This window comes from Helobdella robusta (genome assembly GCF_000326865.2).
Source record: "Helobdella robusta unplaced genomic scaffold HELROscaffold_7, whole genome shotgun sequence".
Classification (NCBI taxonomy): Eukaryota; Metazoa; Annelida; class Clitellata; order Rhynchobdellida; family Glossiphoniidae; genus Helobdella; species Helobdella robusta.
Genome location: NW_008705398.1, coordinates 866,136 through 888,904, shown reverse-complemented (window position 1 = coordinate 888,904; position 22,769 = coordinate 866,136). Strand labels below are relative to the sequence as shown.

At 37.2% G+C, this 22,769-nt stretch overlaps 1 protein-coding gene across 1 annotated transcript in view; it reads right to left on the bottom strand.

Annotated features, from left to right (window-relative positions):
• Positions 1-22,271, bottom strand: part of HELRODRAFT_69601 (hypothetical protein) — a gene marked incomplete at both ends in the record, with an annotated part of 37,417 nt that extends 15,146 nt beyond the window's left edge. Inside the window, one exon of the mRNA XM_009030597.1 lies at positions 22,163-22,271. Within this exon, the coding sequence (XP_009028845.1) occupies positions 22,163-22,271 (109 nt within the window). The remainder of the gene's footprint in view (positions 1-22,162) is intronic.
• Positions 22,272-22,769: the final 498 nt, after the last annotated feature.

Genomic DNA, 22,769 nt, shown 5'->3' with positions numbered 1-22,769 from the left:
ACCAGCAATTTTATGCCGCTGATTCGAGCTTCATGTAGTTGGTGGTTGATTAGAAACGCGGTGTCGGAAGGTTTGCCCAGAAGGATTAGAATCAGTAAGTTAGGGGCGTTCGGTCTGTCCCCGAACGGCAAGCTAGGGTGGGGTGAAAATTTGTTATTATGAAAATGTTATTATTTTTAATTATGAAATTATTATTATTTCAAAATTATTATTATTTCAAAATTATTAAACAATAAAATTAAACCGTAATTGATGGTCAAATGTTTGTATTTATCGTCTCAGTATTATAATGAGATGATTGATATAGCAATCGCTACTGACCCGTTAAAGATCTGTGACCTAACAACCTTGACCCCTTGAGAAAGTCTCCGTGACCCTGCCTGCAAGGTCATGTTTTGAATCGTGCCCACCAATTGTTTTTTCGTCATGGCACTGGGGAGAAATATATGGTTACTAATTCTTTATGGTTATAAAAAAAACTCACCATCCCCACCACCATCATCATCATCATCAACGTCATTGTCGTCTTCGTCACCGTCATTATCATTACCACATCATCACCATCATCATCATCATCATAATTATCATCATCATCACAACTTACTTATTCAAGGGCACAACGACACTACTCTGATCAGAAAACTTCACCAGGGCAAATCTGACAGCATCATTCAGAGCCAAGTACTTAACCGTTTCGGCTACGAACTCCAACATGGTCAGCCAGTTTTTACACGAGGCTACTGAATAGGCACCCTTTACTATTGTTGGATCGTTCTCACATACCGAGTTTGATTCCTCTATCAAGAAAGCTACATCTATTAAGCTATCACAACCTGTTCAGAGGTAATATATGTATGTAAGTTTCCGTCTATACATGTATGCTTGTGTGTGTGTGTGTATGTATGTGTGTGTTTGTGTATGTGTGTGTTTGTGTATGTATGTATATATGTATGTGTGTGTTTGTGTATGTGTGTGTGTTTGTGTATGTGTGTATGTATGTATATATGTATGTGTGTGATGTATATGTATATGTGTGTGTGTGTTTGTTTGTCTGTTTGTGAGAAAAGTTCTTTTTGTTGCTTGTGCATGAAATTTATTTGCAGTCTATAGTTTCATTTCGTATGCCCATGCGTAAGATGCTCCATACTTCTATGAGGCTGGCAAAACATCAGCGTAGATTATAGAGGATGAAAAACAGACACAATGAAACGTAGAGAAAAGAAAGCTAAACTTGTGCAGGATTTGGAAAGCTAATTTTTAGCGCCTATGACTACTTAGCAAGAAACCAGTCATCCTAAGCAGGACAAGGGAATGAAAAAGAATACAGGATGAAAACAGATTCCATGCTTGTATGACATTTGCAGAAGAAAGATGAAACGGATTGAAGACATATTAACATGATGGAGTTTTAATAGACACCGTTAAATAGTAGAAAATCATAATTTGTGGAGGAGGAAAAATTTATTTGCATATATGCCTTGCTGATGCTACTACAATTGCCGCTGCAGCTGCTGCTACTACTGCTACTGCTGCTGTTGTTGCTACCACTGATGCTGCTACTACTGACCGCGACAGTAGCCATCTTGACAGAATCCTTCTCCACAGGCAAAGTCTACACTGACAACACCCTTGTCGCCCGTGCAGAGGCGTTGCTCGCTGCAGTCTTGCGACAGCCACGACTCGCCGATCTGTTGTTCATTATAATAATAATAATAAAATAATAGTAATAATAATAATATGCTTATTACCTTATAATAAAAAGAAATAAGCACTTGTCCATGCTTTCATTTTCTTATTCATTCTTTCGATCATTTATTTTTTTAACTCTCCATCCACCTACTATCTAACCATTCATTCAGTTTCCATCCTCGTTTTCATTCATTCATTCATTCATTCATTCATTCATTCATTCATTCATTCATTCATTCATTCATTCATTCATTCATTCATTCATTCATTCATTCATTCATTCATTCATTCATTCATTCATTCATTCATTCATTCATTCATCTATCCATTAAAAGACTGATTGATCAATACATTCGATAATATATTCATTCACACATCCATCCATCCATCCATTCTCACCTTTCTTCCTCCTCCGAATTCATCCACGCATCCACAAGTTCCTCTAGGGACGCACACTCCATAATCGAACATGACATGATCCGGATTTAAACAGGAAATACTATCCAGGATAAAACTGTCGTCGTCAACGCTGCTGCTGCAAAACTTTGTGGCGTCTTTATCTTGACAGGTGTTGATACAGGGCGGGCCGAAATCGCTGCACGTCAAATCGCCTTTTACTACACAGGCTATTGAGTGTCATGATGGGGAATATTTATGATAGGAATTGAAGGTTTTATGGTTTCCCTATTAATTATAACAAAGTAATGATCACACTTTCTACTCTACGGATAGGACCAACCAGCCAGCCAGTCAGCCATTCAACTAACAAACCAACCAACCAACCAACCAACCAACCAACCAACCAACCAATCAACCAACCAACCAATCAACCAACCAACCAACCAACCAATCAAACTAAACTCACGGCATCCAAAGACAGATCTCCAGCTCTTAACAAAAGTTCCGCCGACAACTGTGGAGCACATATGAGACAACTCGCCCACCGTCCTGCAGAATATTGCCTCGCTGCAGTATGACCGAACGTTTCTGGCACATCTGTCGGCGTTAATATTATTAAATAAAATGAAAGAAAAAAAAAGAGAAAGAAAAGGAAAGATAGAGATAGTAGATAAATAGATAGATAGATAGATAGAGAGAGAGAGAAAGAAATAAAAAATTATGCAAACAAATTAAAAACTTCAACAAATTCTTTCTCACTACCCCTACAAACCTCGTAACCAAAGATTCAAAATATTGTGCCGGAAGTAGTCTTAAGCAAGTTAAAAATGGGGAATCTTTCCTGTTGAAAACATCTCTGCAATGATCCGGATCGAGTATGCAGCTCCCGTCCTTGCCAGGGGCTGGTGGTCTCGAGGGCCACGCAAATCTGTCGGGAGAGATATTAAAAGGTACGAGAGAGGAGAAAGAAAAAAAAGCAAGAGAGAGAAAGAAAAAAAAAGAGAGAGAGAGAATACAAGAAAACTAGGTGAATTTGTTGGGAGATAATTGAAAAAGTGAGAAAGATGATTATATTTTTACTACTACCACTACTACAACTACTACTACTACTTACTACTACCACTACTACTACTGTTACTACTACTACTACAACAACTACTACTACTATTACTACTACTTATACTATTACTACTACTACTATTAACTACTACTGCCGCTGCTACTACTACCACTACGACGACGACGACGACTACTATTACTAACTCGTAATCGACTTCATCCTCATCATCAACTTCTAGCACGTAACTTTCCCCAATGACGTATCCATCTTCTTCATCCTTCCCATTTTTCGTCCTCCCATCATCCAGGACATCTCCATTATTATTACCGCAAAAACCGTATACCGAAAAGGATCGATCTGTCGAGATACCGATTCTGACGTAACCGCCCGTACTCACTGATACCGATAAACCGAAGTTTGATTGCAGGGTTATGTAGAAGCCTTGGTATGTTATTGAGAAGTTTGGGTTCAGTTTGTATGGAATTTGGACACGCCTGTAGTTAACCTGTGTGTGTGTGTGTGAGTGTGAATGTGTGTGTATATAAATGTATGTGTGGTTTTTTTGTGTATACGGTGTGTACATATGTGTATGTTTACACGATTCAGCCAAACAAATTTAAATATAAATTTTTAGATTTTTTAATTTTGAGTTCTCTATTTGTTTGTGTGAGAGTGTGTATGTATGTATGTGTTTGTGTGTGTATGTTTGAATATGTGTGCAAGTCTGAATGTGTGTGTGTATGTCTGAACGTGTTAACAAACACATTTAAACAAATTTGTAAATACATTTTGAGAATATGATTTAAAACTTACTGAAACGCTTATATCAGAGTAGGAGTGTTGATCAACTTCGCCAAACTCGAAGTGAACTTTTGCACTGCCAATGAAGACTTGTATGTATCTTGTAGGATTTTATAAAAATAATGATGACAAATATCGTTTAATTAATTTATCGTTGTATGTTTATTTAATTAATTTTTCAATCAATCGTACACTCAGCCAGCCAGCCAGCCAGCCAGCCAGCCAGCCAACCAGCCAGCCAACCATCCGGCCAACCAACCAACCAACCAACCTGAAATAAGCATCTTGATATAGCGCGCTGTCTTCCCACAGTTTATACGTCCTAGCTAAAATGGTAAAATTTTTTTCGACTTCGTCATCTCCCGCCAAAATCCATCTTTTATTTGTTGCAAATTCCAGCTCCATTCCATCAAAAGTTCTACAGAAAACTCCGTGCTGACATTGGCACGTGTGTTCTTTCATTTCTATGTTTGTTTGTATGTATGTATGTATGTATGTATGTATGTATGTATGTGTGTGTGTGTGTATGTGTGTGTATGTATGTATGTGTGTGTGTGTGTGTGTGTGTGTGTGTGTGTGTGTATGTATGTATGTATGTATGTATGTGTGTGTGTGTATGTATGTATGTATGTATGTGTGTGTGTGTGTGTGTGTGTGTGTGTGTATGTATGTATGTATGTATGTATGTATGTATGTATGTATGTATGTATGTATGTATGTATGTATGTGTGTGTGTATGCATGTGTGTATGCATGTATGTTAAAACCAAAACATGATGAGTGACACTGAACCGTCAAACATCAAGTAACAAATGGATTAACACTTTGATTTGTCGTTATCTGTATGTATGTATGTATGTATGTATGTATGTATGTATGTATGTGTGTATGACTGTGTGTATGTGTGTATGTATATAAATATATGTGTGTGTTATTCATACAAACAGACACAATCACAAACACACACACACGCAGTCTAACTTTTTTCGCATAGAACTCCGTAATAGCCATATGGACAATTGCATTTATAAAGATTGCTGATGACATTATTATTTTTGGTGTTGTTGTTGTTGTTGTCATCAATACATTCACCATTATTTTTGCATGGGTTTGGATCGCAAGCTAAATAACATTGTGACGATGGCATGAATGAATGAATGAATGAATGAATGAATGAATGGAAAAGTAATTCAACAACAAACAAACAAACAAACAAACTAATAAATGAAAGAACAATACAGATTACCAAGAAACCACAAAAAAATATTTGAAAAGTTTTACGCTACATAAATTAATCTACAAACTCCTCAACATCAATCTAACTTGCCTGTACATTTAGCGCCGATACATTTGGTACCATTTGGACATGTGAAGGTTTCCTTAAGTACCTCCTTGTTACCTTGGCAGGTTGATTTGACTGTGCATTGGTTGTTGTACCATATTGAGCCAAACTGAAAGTGTTACGAGTGAATGAATGAATGAATGATTGAATAAATGAATGAATGAATAATCGATTGAATAAATGAGTGAATGAACAAATGAATAAATAAATGATGAATGAATGTTATAAAGGATGCTGAATAATAAAACTTATTATTAGTTAAATAAAGTTAAGTTTTCAAAAAATTTTTCGTATTTAATTTTCGGCAAATCATAATTTTTTCATTTTTTCATTTAATCATCTATCCTTCCATTCATTTTAAATTATTAATTAATTAAATCATCCATTAATATGTTTGTTCTTTCGTTCATTTATTCATTCGCTCATTCATTTAATCATTCATTCATTCGTTCGTTCGTTCGTTCATTCATTCATTCATTCATTCGTACATCGTGACTGATCTGATCTTCGCCCAGACATCCACAACGAGTGCGATCAATGCAGGTTCCCTGGTACAGAACCTGGATGGTAAAATTTTTTTTGACACTGATCAATCAATCAATCAATATCAATCAATCAATCAATCAATCAATCGATCGATCATCAATCGATCGATCATCAATCAATCAACCAACTAACAAACCAGCTATATAACCAACTAGCCAACCAATCAACAAACCAACCAACCAACCGGCCGACCGACCTTATTGGCATCTTTACAAACGCATACATCATATCCTGATGGCAGACTACATGCAACAGAGGCGTTCGGCTCTTCACATGTGTTCACACACATTGGAGCTCTTGGTAAACACTCCATGTCATCCCGCCCACACGCGCAAGCTAAATATTATTCTTCTTATTATTATTATTTTATTATTATTATTAGATAAAATAACAAGGGCCCATTGCCAAAGAAAATCGAAAAATCAAAAATCCAATACAAAAATACCTAAAGTTAAATCAAGAGTGTTTCTACTTGAAATTGTATATAATTGATTAATTATTGTAATTGATTATATAATTGATTATAAATTATAATAATGATTAATTAATTGATTGATTAATTATAATTGATAACAAAACGATTTAATCGGACTCAGTTGAAATTAAATCGCCAAAAATATGACCTCATAAACCAAAACCATAACAAGCAAAATGGTAAGAGTCGATCATTCAATAGATCAAAATTATTTATACTATTTATATTTATATTAGGTGTCCATTAATTGGCAAGACAAATAAAAATTATGTCAATATATTATCGCAATTATTTTATCAACCTTCATAATTCCTACAACTCTCGAGCAGTAATAAACTAGAGTTATTACTCTGAATTCACAACTCAAATTGTTTACCTTTCTAGTTGATCATAATTATTAAAATTATTAAAACTTAAATTTCAGCGCAACAAACAAAACGAACCACATCCAGTAGCATTTCTCCAACTTGCGGGGACGACTTCGGCGGACAGTCCCCGACAAAATCCCACAAACTGCTCAAGAATCTTACACGCGATTTCCTCGCTACAGACTTCGGAAAAATCTAGGACGCACTCGTCCTGATAGGTTTTCGCCATCTCGGTCCCCATGGCCGAAATGCAGGGACCGAAAATGCCAGAGGTGTTTGTTAGGAGGAGGCATTTTTTGGCCTGGGTGGTGCACTGAGAGGTTAGAGGTTTTGTGAGGAAGCAGGATCTGTTGGAGGCGTTAGTGTTGTTGGTGGTCATGGTGTTTTTCTGGTGGTTGTGGACCACCGTCACCACCATCATCATCATTATTATCATCATTCATCCTCACCCTCATCATCCTCATCGTCACCATCATCATCATCACCACCATCATCACCACCATCATCACCATCCGTTATTATCATCATTCATCATCACCATCATCATCATCACCATCCTCATCATCATCATCATTACTCACTCATTAGCCGGTTGAATGACGTAGCTGTCACCAATCGTCTTACCCCTATTTATTTTTGAATTATACATCGTGCCATTGGCCAGGACCAGATCTGTGTCAAGGTCACCATCGTAATTGCCACAGAACCCTCGCGTGTCGTAGGAAAATGTCCTTGGAAGGTCAACATAACTCTTCCATTCCTGGCTGAGGGCCGCAATCAGGCCAAATGACGTCAGAAGTTCGACATAATTTCCGTTGTAGCGGAAAGAGAAACCGGGAAACGTTGACGGGATTCCCACGATGTTGTTGTCGACCTATAAATAGAAACATGATTCTATAAATAAGAAAAACTATCTATAAATAGAATTAAATACCTATAAATAGATAGAATATTATCGCTAGAGTTTGCATAAAACTAGTGTATAGAAAAATCTCAGTTTAATTCTTGCATTTCGTAAGAAAAGAAGATTTGAATGACAAAAATTCACAAGCATACCAATGAAAAACCGATTCTATGGATCTCCTCACATTTCAGTTAACTCAACTAATTGATTTACGTAAAATTCATCGTGGGGTGAAATTTATAGTGGATAATTCATTGCGGTATTGTTATAAGGTATAGAAGCCAGGAGCGGAAATATTTGTTAGGCCGTTTAATTAATTATTAATTGAACTAGAACCCGAAATTGTTTACTTAGATTATCGTTGATTGTTGTGGGGATCAGCTGCGGTAGGTTCAATCCCTATCGTGCAATACAATGCTAATTGCTAACTATCGTTTAATCGTTAAAATGCCAGGATCTATTCACCATTCTGTCTAATTCGTCAATTAATTGCAAAAATGATTCATTATTCGGCTTAATTAATTAATTAATTTATCGATTAATTGGTACAGTTGTTGGTGTTCGGTTCGATTCCTGACGGTCGTTCAATCTATTAAGAAAGGTTCGAAAATAATTTACGTTTCGACTCGTTTCAATTAATTTCAACTTGAATTCGAGTAAATTTCAGACTAATTGCACTTGCTCGACTCGCGATCGAACCCTCTACGAGAAGGTCTACAGAAAACGGTCGGCACTAATATTGGCCGGACCGCTCGATAAGCTAGACTACTTGGCCATCAAGATTTCGTTTTAGCAACGAATCACCGCCGAAATTAACTATAGATTACATATACTGCAAAAGCTGTAACTTCAAATTAGCTGCACGATGAATTTTCCCACGATGAATTTTCCGGACACCCAACTAATTATCAAACACACCAAAGCCTATTTAAGCACTTCCCCTACTAAAGCACATTCCTAATTGATTCCATCCATTCCTACTTACTAATGCTTGCACAACACTGCTGGCCGTCAGAGGATCTTTTTTCCGGAGTTTGATGACCCTGTTGTTGAAGAAAATCTCCAGATATTCCACAAAAGAAATAGTATTAATGTTGAAGAGGTTCAAGGATTTCATGTTGATCCGAAATTTTCCAAATTGGGAGTTGGATTCGAGGAGTTTGAAGGGGCAGAGACCCTGGTAATCCATATGAAGGTTGTCGAATGTGGAGCAGTGTATGTCGCCGTAACATTCGCATCTTGCTGGTTTGTCGTCTGTGTGCGTGTGTGTGTGTGTGTATGTGTGTGTTAGTGTTGTTGATACCTCTGTAAAACATGACCTTTAACCTTTCTATGTTACCGACCAAACAATCAATTTTTAAAGTTGAATAAATTTTTTAATTCGTTTATTTTTTTAAATTAAATTAATTAATTTTTTTTTCTCCCTCAACCAGTAACAACAGACCGAAGCAGAGGTTGAGAGCATTTTTCAGTGGAATTCTGACGCTAGCCAAATCGGGATAAGTTGAAAGTAGGAAGACGTTTTTGTCTTTCTGGAAAATTTAAAAAAAATAATTCTTAAAAAAAACTAACAACTTGATTAAATAACTTTTTAAAAAAAATTGTCTATCTAAGATGAAATATCAAAATAAGAAAACATTTACGGAAAAAAAATCACAAGCATACGCCACACACACACACACACACACCACACACACACATACACAAACACACACACACACACAGAAACACACATACTAACAATAGCTGGCTGACTGGCCAGCCCTGTGGCCCTGGCAAGATCACTAGCACCTCCTCCAACAGCCAATGAAATTAAATTCACCCCACCAATGACCTTTAACCTGTAAAGTTCAGCGTTCACGAGGTAGTTGCCCTTATTGGGAGAACTGCTAGTGAATGTGATTAGATAGTTTATGTCGCTAGAGCGCTCACTCCCGAAGATGATGTCACGAATTGTTTTTAAACCGTTCGCTAGGTTCGTGGTGGTGGGACCGGTGGTGGGGCTTGGGGAGAGGCAATTGAGGGTGGAAATTTTCTTGAGGAGGGTTGACATGTCGGAGAGTCTAATGTAGATAAATTGGTAACAGTTGTCAATTAGGAAACACAGAAAGAACACAGCTAACATAAAAACCACAATCACCATTCACATCATCATCCTAATCATCCTACCCATTGAAAAGAACGACAACTTCCGCCCTCTCAGCAAAGGTCACTAGAGAGACCTTGACCTTGCTAGCTGCTGCTGCTGACCCGACCTTGATTAGCTTGATGACGTCAGCGATCAGCTGCCTGACGTAGGGCCAGTCTTTCTCGCACGAAAGGGCGTTATTTTGGATGAGGAACGCTACGCTGGTCAGCTGGTTGCATCCTGTTGGAAAAGATTTTTTTTTCGTATAGGAATTGAAATATTTTTACAGATTATATGTGTTTATAAATTTTTAAATCCTTAATAAAACACAAACGGTTGTAGCACACGTACAAACAAACAAACAAACAAACAAACAAACAAACAAACGAACGAACGGACAAACAAACAGGCAGACAAACGTCGTACCAATACACTGATCTCCGATGCATCTGTTTGGAAGTTTGCACTGGGCTGTCACGGCTGTGGTTTTGTTGGTTGATACGCAGGTCCTCTCTTCCGTACAGTTGTTCGACAGCCACGTATCCTTTATCTGAAATTCGGTTTATTATGATAAGTATATTATGAATGATAATTATTATAATTATAATTATGAATAATTTTGATTTATTACGAATAATAATGAATTTTAATGAAAATAATGAGTGAGAATTTATTATGAATAATAATTATTATAATTATAATTATGAATAATTTTGATTTATTACGATAAATATATTATAATTATAATTATGAAAGACAAGCCTACCGATCTGGCTCGGCCATTTTCGTCAACACACCCACAAGCCGATGGTTCCACACATTCGCCTGTTTTAATGGAAAGATTTTTCCTTATTCATTCATTTGCTCATTCATTCTTTCATTCTTTCATTCATTCATTCATTCATTGACTTATTCATATTTTCATTTTTTTCTTTCATTTGTTCGTTCGTTCATTAATAATTCTGTCTGTCAATAAATTATAACGCAATTTATTTAAGCGATCGTCTACTCTTTCTTTCTTTCTTTCTTTTTTTTGCCCCATCTTTCTTTCATTATTTCAATCAATCATTCATTTATTTTCTTATATATTCTGTATAATTCACAAAGATCAACCTCTGAACAGAACTTTTTTAACGTCAGTGCACTTTGGTCCGTAGAAGGTAGCGGGGAGGTCACAAGAAATTACCGCTTTCTGATTGGTGCACGAGGGGAGACAAGATGGCGTCTGCTGAGATGAGCACGTGATGTCCTCGCGCTTGTAGTCACATGCTATGTGGTGATGTTGATGATGATGATCATGGTGATAATGATGATGATGATGATTGTTAGGGTCAGGAGGATGTTTAAAAGTTAAAAAAAAATAAAAATTGAAATTTATTCACAAACTAGAATATCATAAAACTAACGACATCCCAGTATTTCCCGCCAGTGAGGCGCTACATCATCATTCTGCCATCCCAATCTCGTCTGACACTGGCCCACATACGAAGCAATGACGTCACAGACCGATGACCTAATTAGTGCTTCGTCGCCCGTTTGGCAGACTCTGATTGGTTGATAAAATTAGGTTCCCAAAGACGTGTAACAGTATGTTTTTAGATTTTTTTGGGTTTTTTGGTTTGAAACTAACTAACCAAAACCAACCAACCAGCCAACCAATCAGCCAACAAACCAACCAACCAGCCAACCAATCAGCCAACCAACCAACCAGCCAACCAATCAATCAGCCAACCAACCAACTAACCAACCAACCAACCAACCAACAACAAACTTATTATAGCTGGCTAAACAAGAGTTTCTGAACGCCATAATGACTGATGATTCAAGGAGAGCATTGCACCACAAAAACACCCCAGAACTATTAATTATTTCATCGCATAGAGTAAACAGCTGGGGACAGTATTTGACGTTCCATGGCTGAGTTTCATCACACGTTCTTCGGTGTTAAGTTATGAATTATTTGTCTATGGTGTTGGGGATTTTTAATGTATAATGTTCTTTGGTGGTATGCTTTTTGTTATTTGGGTGTTGGGTTATGTTCTTCTTTAAAGTCTACACTGTTAATTTTATTATGATTTTGTTATTGTTATTATTATTATTATTATGTTTATTATTATTATTATGGTTGTTGTCGGCATTATTTTTATTAATATTGTTTTATCAGTGATTACTATATATAAATATTATAAACTCTGCTATATGCAATTTTTCAGAATTTTTAATATACAAAAAAACAATCAGGCATGCATACAATGATACAAAACCATTAAAAACAAATACAGAACACACACAAAAACCGAAAGAAAAACTAACTCAAAGTAAGCAACATCCAGTGCCTTATCGTTGACGTAAGAATCGAGCCCGGTAACTAAGAGCTGGCCGGCAAGAGCGCTACCACTTGAGCTAACATCGACGTCTGCCTCCGTAATGAAGTCGTTGGTGGCCGACGTATCGAAGTTACCACAGAGGCCACGAACATTGGATGTGAAGGGCGGAATGGATGGCAGTGTTATCTGGTTGTTGTTATTATTATTATTATATTATTACTGTTGTTGTTGTTGTTGTTGTTGTTGTGGTTATTGTTGTTGTTGTTGCAATTATATTTATCCGTATGCCGTGAAAGCAGTAATACTAACAAACACAATCACGAAAAAACATTAATAATAATAATAATAATAACAATAATAATAATAATAACGTCATTCCTTACCCACCTTGACACGTGACAGACTGGAAAAATCCAGTAGGAGGCCGAAAAAGGTTTTGATCTGGACGAACTCGGCCACGTAGTCGATACTGAAGTGTTGGTTTTTGTAAGGAAGACTCACCAACACGTCGTTTACCTGGTGGTGATGGTGAAAATAATAATGGTGATGGCGATGATGAAGCTACTACTGCCGCTGCAGCAGCTGCTGATGATAATAATAATGATGATGGTGACGATGATGAAGCTACTACTACTGCTGCAGCCTCTGATGATAATAATAATGATATTTTAATGATGATAATAAAAATGATGATGACGATGATGAAGCTACTACTACTGCTGCAGCTTCTGATGATGATAATAATGATATTTTAATTATGATAATAATAATAAGGATGATGACGATGATGAAGCTACTACTACTACTACTACTACTACTACTGCTTCTAATGATGATGATGATGATAATAATAATAATTATAATTTTCCGCACTGGTGCTATCTTGGTGTATGTATCTATGAGAAAATAATATTAAAACACATACAGACACACACAGACATACACACAAACACACACACACAGACACACACACAAACACACACACACACACACATACGAACAACAACAAGCACGGTGGCGAAAGCAGTCTCGTCCTCCTTTCTTTCCATGTGAACTTTGAACCCGTTGTAGACGAACTCAACGTACCGAACGTACGCAATGTGAGTGGAATCCTGATATCGATGATAGAATAATAATAACAATAATAATAATTATAACAATAATAATAATTATAACAATAATAATAATAATAGTAATAATAATAATGATGGGAACATTCTTTTATTTACAGAAAAACAAAATCCAAATGGAACCCATCGAAAATTGTTAATTATATATTAGAGTGTAAATAAATAAATAAAATATAAAATATAATGTACGATGTAATAATAATAATAATAATAATAACAACAACAACAACAACAACAATAATAATAATAATAATAATAAACGACCTCGTCACACGACTGATAATTCTTGGCGTAGATGAAAAATTGGTTCTTCTCGAAGGTGCCCCTTGTGAGAAGGTACTTCTGGGTACCGTTGTAACTTATGAAGGCCGTGTCAAAGGTCAGGAGGTCAACGCCCTGCCATAACCTGCACGTCCCAGTTTTTCGTTCTGTAGGTGTGTTTGTAGTGTTTGCTTTTTTTGTACGTGATTGTGTGTGTGTGTGTGTGTGTGTGTGTGGTGTGTAAATGAATGTAATAATTGAAATAATAATTATGATATATTATAATAATATATAATAATAATATTGTTATATAATAATAATTATTCTAGCTCACCTTTTTCGCAATTCCTACCGAAATAACCATCTGGACATAGGCAGACGTATTTAGATTCCAACTTCGCCTCACATCTCCCACCATTCGAGCACGGATTGTTCGGCAGACAGGCTGTCCATTTTTGGAAAATTATTCTTTCATTTGTTTCTTCATTCATTCATTCATTCGTTCCTTTGTTCGTTTATTCGTTCGTTCGTTCATTTATCCATCCATCCATCCATCCATCCATCCATCCATCCATCCATCCATCCATCCATCCATCCATCCATCCATCCATCCATTCATTCATTCAGCATTCATTCATTCACTCATTCATTCATTAACTTTTTTCAAGACTGCATTCATTCGTTTGTCAGTACCCAAGAAGAAACAAACATCTTTATCAATTAAACCATCATGTCATGTGCTGCATTTTATCGATACACCATATAATTTTTCCATTTCTAAACCAAAAATATATCACGAAAACATCGGCTCTAACGATTGCAAGCCTCTTGATAGCACTGATTACCATCCGGACACATAAACGTCATGGAAGTTACCACATTTGGGGCCTCACATTTTGAGGTCAAAGTGCATGAACTTTCTAGATATACGTCACCTACCTATTTAAAAAAAGCTCTATATACGTGTGTGTATATATTATTATAGTCAAAGATATATATTAACTTGGTTCCGCTATGTTTCATTGTTATACCTTTATTCATTCTTTTGTTTATTCATTCGTTCGTTCATTCATTCAGTTATTCGTTCGTTCATTCATTCAGTTATTCGTTCGTTCGTTCGTTCGTTTGTTCATTTTTTTATTCATTCATTCGTTCGTTCGTTCATTCGTTCGTTCATTCGTTCGTTTGTTCATTCATTCATTCATTCGTTCATTCATTCACTCACTCATTCAACCAATCATGAATAATAGTTATCAGATATTACTTAATTTCAATTTCTATCTATACCCAGCAAACCTTCCTAGATTTCCCCATCCTATCAACACAGCCACATGTGGACGGGTGAACACACTGACCGTCGGAGTAGACCTTTCCGGGGTCCCGACAGACACAAACATCATGCACATCCCTGGCCATGCACTGTGATGACGCAGTTTGATTGACACATGTGTTGATACAGGGGGGTCCAACGGGCCGACAGTACATGTCAGGGTTGTCGCAGGTACATGCTGGTTATATGATAGATGATAGTTAGGAAGAGGTGAGAAGGTAATGGAAAAGTGAGAGGTGAAATAGTAATGGAAAAGTGAGAAAAAGGGGAGAGTTAGGAGTTACACAATTTTTATTTCCTCAATAAAAAAATATCTTCCAACATTTCATCACACACTCACGAAATACCCCCAAAAACTGTGAAAAATTTTAAAAATTCCGCAAAAAATCATCCATCACCAAAAACTCACAGCATTTCAACAGGTCCCTCCACTTCGATGGTTCGCTTTCCACCCAACCGTCACCCCGACATTTCTCCACAAAGTTCTCCACCGACATACAAACGCCATCTTTTGAACAACTCTTTGGCAAATCGTCCAGACACTGTTGATAATAAAGGTTGGCCAGGGCCTCTCCCAAAAGGGATATGCATGCCGAAAAAGGGCCTTGCTGGTCAATAATTTTGGCGCAAGTTGGCTCGAGATTGAGGTCGCAGGGGGGTGGTTTAGGTGGGGGTGTTTTGCAGGAACTGTGTGGAGTGTGGTTGTTGTTGTGTGTGTGTGTCTGTGTGTGTGTGTTGATTCTTTCGTTTTTTTTATTATCTTAAGTATCAATTTTTATAACTGACTACCTAACGAGATAACGTTAAATCGTGTATCGGTTTCAACATCATAATATAGACATATGAACTACTCTGATTAATTTATTTTTCACCTAGCCTTTTTGAAAAATAAAAACCACATTATAACTTTACATTCAAAAATTCTAATTTATATTAATTTATTCATGAACCATTCGCAAGCTCCTCCCACTTATAGATAAATAGGTTCTAAAAATAGAAGAAAGTAGCTCACGGCAGAATGCTAGGATCGACGGCCAGATAACTATCCCCCACCTCCTTTCCAGGACTGTCCAAATTTGTGGCAGGGGTCTTGTCGGCCATTGTGACGTCATTAGCCTGATTATCGTCAAAATTTCCGCAGAGTCCACTCACGCTATAGCTGAGCGTTTTCGGGAGGTCGATGTAGAATCTGGATTTGGAGCTGAAGCCGACAGCTAGGCCGTAGTTGGTTGAGAGTTTTAGGTACTCACCGTTAAAGTCCAGTGAAAATTTGGCGTGTTGGTAAGGAACGGTGATTTGTCTGTCGTTTATCTTTGTGGTGATGGTGGTAGTGAGTGAAAGATGGTGGTAGTGAGTGAAAGATGGTGGTAGTGAGTGAAAGATGGTGGTAGTGAGTGAAAGATGGTGATGGCGGTGCGGAAGAAATGATAATGAAAATGGTTATGTTGAAAACAATGTATGTGCTGCGTAAAAACAACTAAAGATGAAACAACATTAAAAAATTATGGCTAATTTAAAAGTTATTTTTACAATTAAAAATATCGAATCCAACCGACATACCGATACCATTACAGGACCGGTCCAAGAATCGTTAAATTTCTCCAATCTAACTACATCCCCGGTAATATTTACCTCTATGAAACCGACGAACGAACTATAATTCGAGTAAATGGATCGGTAATTTTTCAGAAAAATACTAAAAGGGTAATTAAGGGAGTCGGATTGAGATAGCTGGGTTCGGCAAAGGCCGGGGTAGTCAAGGTGAAGGCCGTCAAAGGTCCTGCAGTGCGTATCGCCCCAACATTCGCAGGTGTACTGGTGAGTGTCAGCTGTAGGTTTGGTGGTTTGTTGGTCTCGTGTTTGTAGGTGTTCATTCGTTCAGTGATCCATCCACCAGTTTACCCATTCGGTCATTCATTCATTCATTCATCCATCCATCCATCCATTCATTCATTCATTCATTCATTCATTCATCCATCCATCCATCCATCCATCCATACATTCATTCATTCATCCATTCATTCACTAATTCACTCATCCATCCATCAATCCACTCATTCATTCGTTAAAAAAACTCAAAATTTACTAACGGCAGACGTTAATTCCCGCTTGGACATTTTTCCTCAGATATTCAACCTCGTCAAATCCCCTTGCAATGAAGTAATTCTTATTTTTCTGTTTATAAAAAATAAGTAAATACTACCAAAATACCACTACCACTACTACTGCTGCTACTACTGCTGCTGCTGCTTCTACTACTACTTCTATTACTTCTACTACTGCTGCTACTGCTACTAATAACTGCAAAAATGATAATTTATAATAATAATAATGTTGTCAGTAATTAAATATATAGGCTAGAACTTTATAAGGATAGTTTAATAAATGGCGCTATGTTTTGCCATTCCTCAGAAAGAAAGCTGGATTAATTTTTTATCATTTCACGATCTTTATATAATTCTATATAATTCTATTGATTTATATACTTATGCCATATAATTTTAAATATATTTATATAATTTTATAAAATTTTCCTAACTGCTTATCGACGAACGCTAAACAGCGAACTTTATTTATGCAGCCTTTTATTTCATTTGTTACACTTTTATTGTATTTATCTCATTTTATAAATTTCCATTTTAAACTTTGATCTTTGGTAAGAAAACCTCCATAGCCCCAGAAAAATATAAATTACAAATAATGCTAACCTGGTGCGGCGGATCACAAAGCATCATGAGATTCCTCTCGTCTATGAAATTGGTAATCCCGATGGCTACTCTTTTAATGTTGGATAGGTAGGCCTCAAACACCTCTTCCGGCAGAGCCTGCAACTCAATTGTTGGCACGCCATCTGTCACGAAAATTAAAAGATTTTCGGCTTGGGGACGGTCTGCCGGACTGCCGAAAACTTCGGTCCTCATGACGCGAAGGGCTGCCGCCATGTTTGTGAAACCGCCGAGGTAGGTCAGTTTGGAGATGGCCTCTAGGAGGGTGCTCATCGTTTTGAAGCTGTTGATTGGTTGGTTGGTAAGTTGTTTGATTGGTTAGGTGATTGGTTGATTGAATGGCTGGTTGGTTAGGTGATTGGTTGATTGAATGGTTGGTTGGTTAGATGATTGGTTGATTGAATGGTTGGTTAAGTGATTGGTTGGTTGAATGGTTGGTTTTGTAGGTTGAATGACTGTAAAAATCAATAAAAAATCAAAGATAATGAATAATTAGCTCTGTTTAAAAAATTATTAAAAACAAATTTTCGTCAAAGTTTTAATCCACTCTAACTTAACCTCCCTACTTCAAGTCTAGTTAACCCCATCTAATCCTCCATACTCCTGGCTCACCCCATCTAATTCTTCATAACCCCGGTCCACCCAAACCTACCCATCGAGATTCCACATAAGGGAGGCGGTGGTGCCGAACTTGATGACAGCTACCTGGACGTCGTTCGGACCTATGGTCAAATCTTTCAGAATGTTCGCCATGGCTTGAAGCACGTAGGTCCAACTGTCGCAACCGACTATCGTCTGGCCGTCGTCTGCGTAGTGAATGTTTGCATCGTCTAGACAGACGCTGGAGGACTCGTCTATGATGAAGGCGATGTCTAGCGGTCTATTGCAACCTGGTGATGATAACGATGATGATGACGTTGATGATGATGGTGGTGGTGATGGTGGTGACGATGATGATGATAATGATGGTGGTGGTGATGGTAGTGACGGTGATGATGATAATTTTCTTTTCTTTCATCACAATCACCATGATCATCATCACAATCATCACAACCATCACCATCATCGTAATCATCATCCTCATCATCATCATCTCCACGAACCTAGGCAATGTTCATTATCGCAAAAGCTGTCTTTCTGACAAGCGTATTGAACGCTGGCGATGTTTCCACTGTTGTCACATTGGTGTTTCTTGGTGCAGTTGTGTGAGAGCCACACTTCGCCCAACTAGAATGTGGCGACGATGATGATGACGACGACGATGATGATTTAAAGATTGAAATGTTAGAGAGAGAGAGAGAGAGAGAGAGAGAGAGAGAGAGAGAAAGAGAAAAAGAAAGAGAGAAAGAATTTTAAATGATTCAGGATAAACAAGATCACAAACAAACAAACTACCGACAATAACCAACCGAATGTTCTCTACCAAACTCGTCCATACAACCGCATTTCTTGACATCAATACATCTCTGATTAAACAGGACTTTGTTGGCCGAACAGGTACAGGAGTCGGCCACGTCGGGCAGCAGACAGGTTCTCGCAGCGTCCGGGTTCGAACACGTGGGCAGGCAGGCCACACCGCGCACTACCGATAGCATATTTTCTGGACATTGGCTATCTGCTAGTGGTGTGGTGGTAATTTTAAAGATGAAATGATAATAATAATGATAATAATATTGATGATGATTTTTTATGTTTTTTGTTCTTAGAAGCTTTTAATTTGTCTATCAAGCTTTTTTTTTATAAAAGCTTTTTATAAAAGAGAAATTAACTCAATTAATCAACTAACTCATTCAATTAACTCATTCATCCTTCAATCCACCACACCATTCCATCATTTCATCTTTTCATTTATCAATTCATCCACCCATTCATCCGTCAATTAATCATCCAATCAATCTATTCGTCAATCCGTCCAATCCCACCACTCGCCACAAGAAAGTTGAGTCCTCCAGTTGATGAAGACGTCCCTATCCTGGCAGACGCGGTCGAACTCGGCGTAGGCCTGGCATTCGATCCCTGACATCGGCTGACACAAATCCAGGATATCCTCCTCGCACTGCTCACGGTACTGAAGGGCCAAGGCGGGAAATTTTTTGGCACAGGGACCAAAAACGCCGCTAGGATCGTTTATCACACTGCATTCCGTAACTCGTTTGGGACAGGTTTTTGGGACGGTTGTTTGGGAGCAGGATCTACGGGCGGTGGGTGTTGTTGTTGTCGGTGTAATTTGTGATGACGTCATTGTCGATTGTGATGTCATTAATTGCGGTTGCGTTCATGAGGGTGGTGCTAAAATGATGACGATAGCAACGCTTGTGATGAATGTTGAATGCTAATGAACTAATGAAGATGAAGACGACGACGATGAATCCCCGCAACAACCCCTCACTCACCCATCAGCAGGTAATTCTTCACTGGCAACATAACTGTACCCAATCAGAGTCCCAAAAACTTTGTTCAAATCCCGAACGACAACCTCCCCAGAGGAAGTTCTCAAATCGTTGCTGGCATCACCATCGTAGTTACCGCAGTAACCTTTGACCTTATTTTTAAAAGTGGGATTGACAAGGATTTTAACGTGGTATAGCTTGGATAGACTCGCCACGAATCCAGAGTTAGTGCTTAATTCTAGACTGTCGCCGTTGTAGTGGACTGAGAAGTTTGAAGTTTTGAATGGCGGACTGCGTTCTATACCGTCAACCTTTGAAAGGAGTGAGAAAAAATAATTTTAAAATGATAAATTTTTTTTATAAATTATGAAAAATAATTTGTATTTATGTATGCATATTTTCCTTTAAATTGGGAAAATAGGTACTACACGTATGCTTCGAATTTGAAAAAATTCGCGTTGTATTCCTTCGATTTGAGAATAAACGAGGTTTGATAGTTTTCGATTTTGAGAAAATCTTTATTAAATTTAATAAAGTGACTAGTATGTTTTCTTAAATTTGAAAGGATAAATGATTAATACACGATTAACTCGTCAAAATCTTTGCAAACACTGAATAAATTTTTAAAAATTTGAAAAAAAATTTTTTTTGTTTCCAAACCAACCCATAAATTAACAAGACTCCCAACAGCCTGCAGCCTTCTTTCCAACTTAACCACCAAGCCATTCACGGAAACTTCTAAACTTTTGGGATACACGATATTCCCATTGGGATAGGGACAATAATTCTTTAGGTGCACAGTTAAGTTCAATGTTGACGATTCGTATGAGAATAGAAGGTACTTACAGAGACCCTTGTACTCCATTTTGAGGCCGTCAAACGTTTCGGCCCTCCCGTCACCAATTACGGAACATTTTACTAATTTAGTTGCCGCTGGGAAGGGGTAATGAAAAGTGCAAATTAAAAACCGACATTCGTGAAGATGGTGATGAAAAAATTGATGAAATTTATAATCTCATACATAATAAACATACATTCACACACACACACACACACACACGTAATAAACATACATTCACACACACACGTAATAAACATACATTCACACACACACGTAATAAACATACATTCACACACACACGTAATAAACATACATTCACACACAAACACACACAAACAAAAAAACAAACACACACATACCGCAAAGATTAAAACTATTTTCAAGGGCTTCTTTGGTGGAGGAAATTTCAGCAATGCTTGGTGCCAAGAAAAAGTTCCTCGTCGACTAAATTGATGAAATTATTATTAATAATAATAAAAAAAATATTATTATTATTATATTATCATTATCGTCATCGTCATTATCAAAATAACCGACCGATCTGGAGACCAAGTTAGCGACGCTGTCCAATGGTATAAGCCTATTTGTCATTACTACGAAATACTTGGAACCGTCGAATAGAACCGAACTTAACTCGATATCGATACCGAAATCGTTTGCCACCCACGAGTTTAGTACGAAGAGAATGTAGTTTGTAGCGTTCATTCGGTCGAATGTTTTTCTGGCGAGTATATTCGATTTTATGAATTGTAGGGCCGATTCGATGTTTGCCGGGCCTGGATCAGACGATATTTTTGTGGCGAATAGCGAGTCGAATACTGATGTTGAGTTCCTGCATTTGTTAATGTTAGTGTGTGTGTGATTGTGTGTGTGTTTTTATGTGCGTGTGTGTGTGTGTTTATGTGTGTATAATGAAAATGAAAATAATGATGAAAGATTTAATAAATAAGTAGTAAATAAATCGAATAGAGATAACACGCACACAAACAAAACAAACGAAAAAACAAACAAACACACAGACAAACAAACAAACAAACACACAGACAAACAAACAAACACACAGACAAACAAACAATCACACAGACAAACAAACAAACAAGCAAACAGAAAAGCACTCACAGCAGTCCGCGCCCAACGAGCGAGGCCTTCGAAGCCAGCTTAACCAACGCCACGTTATTACTGGCCGACCCGATCTGTAAGTAGGTCACGACCTGACCCACATAATCGAGGACGGCCTGCCATTGGCTGCAGGTCTGATTGGAGTAGGTCGGGTCGTCCTGGCACTGCGTGGGCGTGTTGTCGATGATGATGATGACGTCCATCATGTCGTTGCACGCTGCGTTTTGATAATGATCACGAAGACGATGATGATGATAATGATGATAACAATAATAAAAATAATAATAAAATTATAATAATAATAAAATAATAATAAAAATGGCCAACCATTATTACAGTTGGTTCCGGAGAATCCTGGCTTACACTTGCACACGTAATCCCCTTCTGACGATACGTCCAAGCACGTTCCGTCGTTTAAACACGGATTTGAAAAACAAGCTGCATGTAAGCGTGTATGTATGTATGTATGTATGTATATATGTATGTATGTATGTATGTATGTATGTATGTATGTATGTATATATGTATGTATGTATGTATGTATGTAAGTATGTAAGTATGTATGTATGTATGTATGTAAGTATGTAAGTATGTATGTATGTATGTATGTATGTATGTATGTATGTATGTATGTATGTATGTATGTATGTATGTATGTATGTATGTATGTATGTAAGTATGTAAGTATGTATGTATGTATGTATGTATGTATGTATGTATGTATGTATGTATGTATGTATGTATGTATGTATGTATGTATGTATGTATGTATGTATGTATGTATGTATGTAAGTATGTATGTATGTATGTATGTATGTATGTATGTATGTATGTATGTATGTATGTATGTATGTATGTATGTATGTATGTATGTATGTATGTATGTATGTATGTATGTATGTATGTATGGTATCTTGAACAAATTACCTCACAT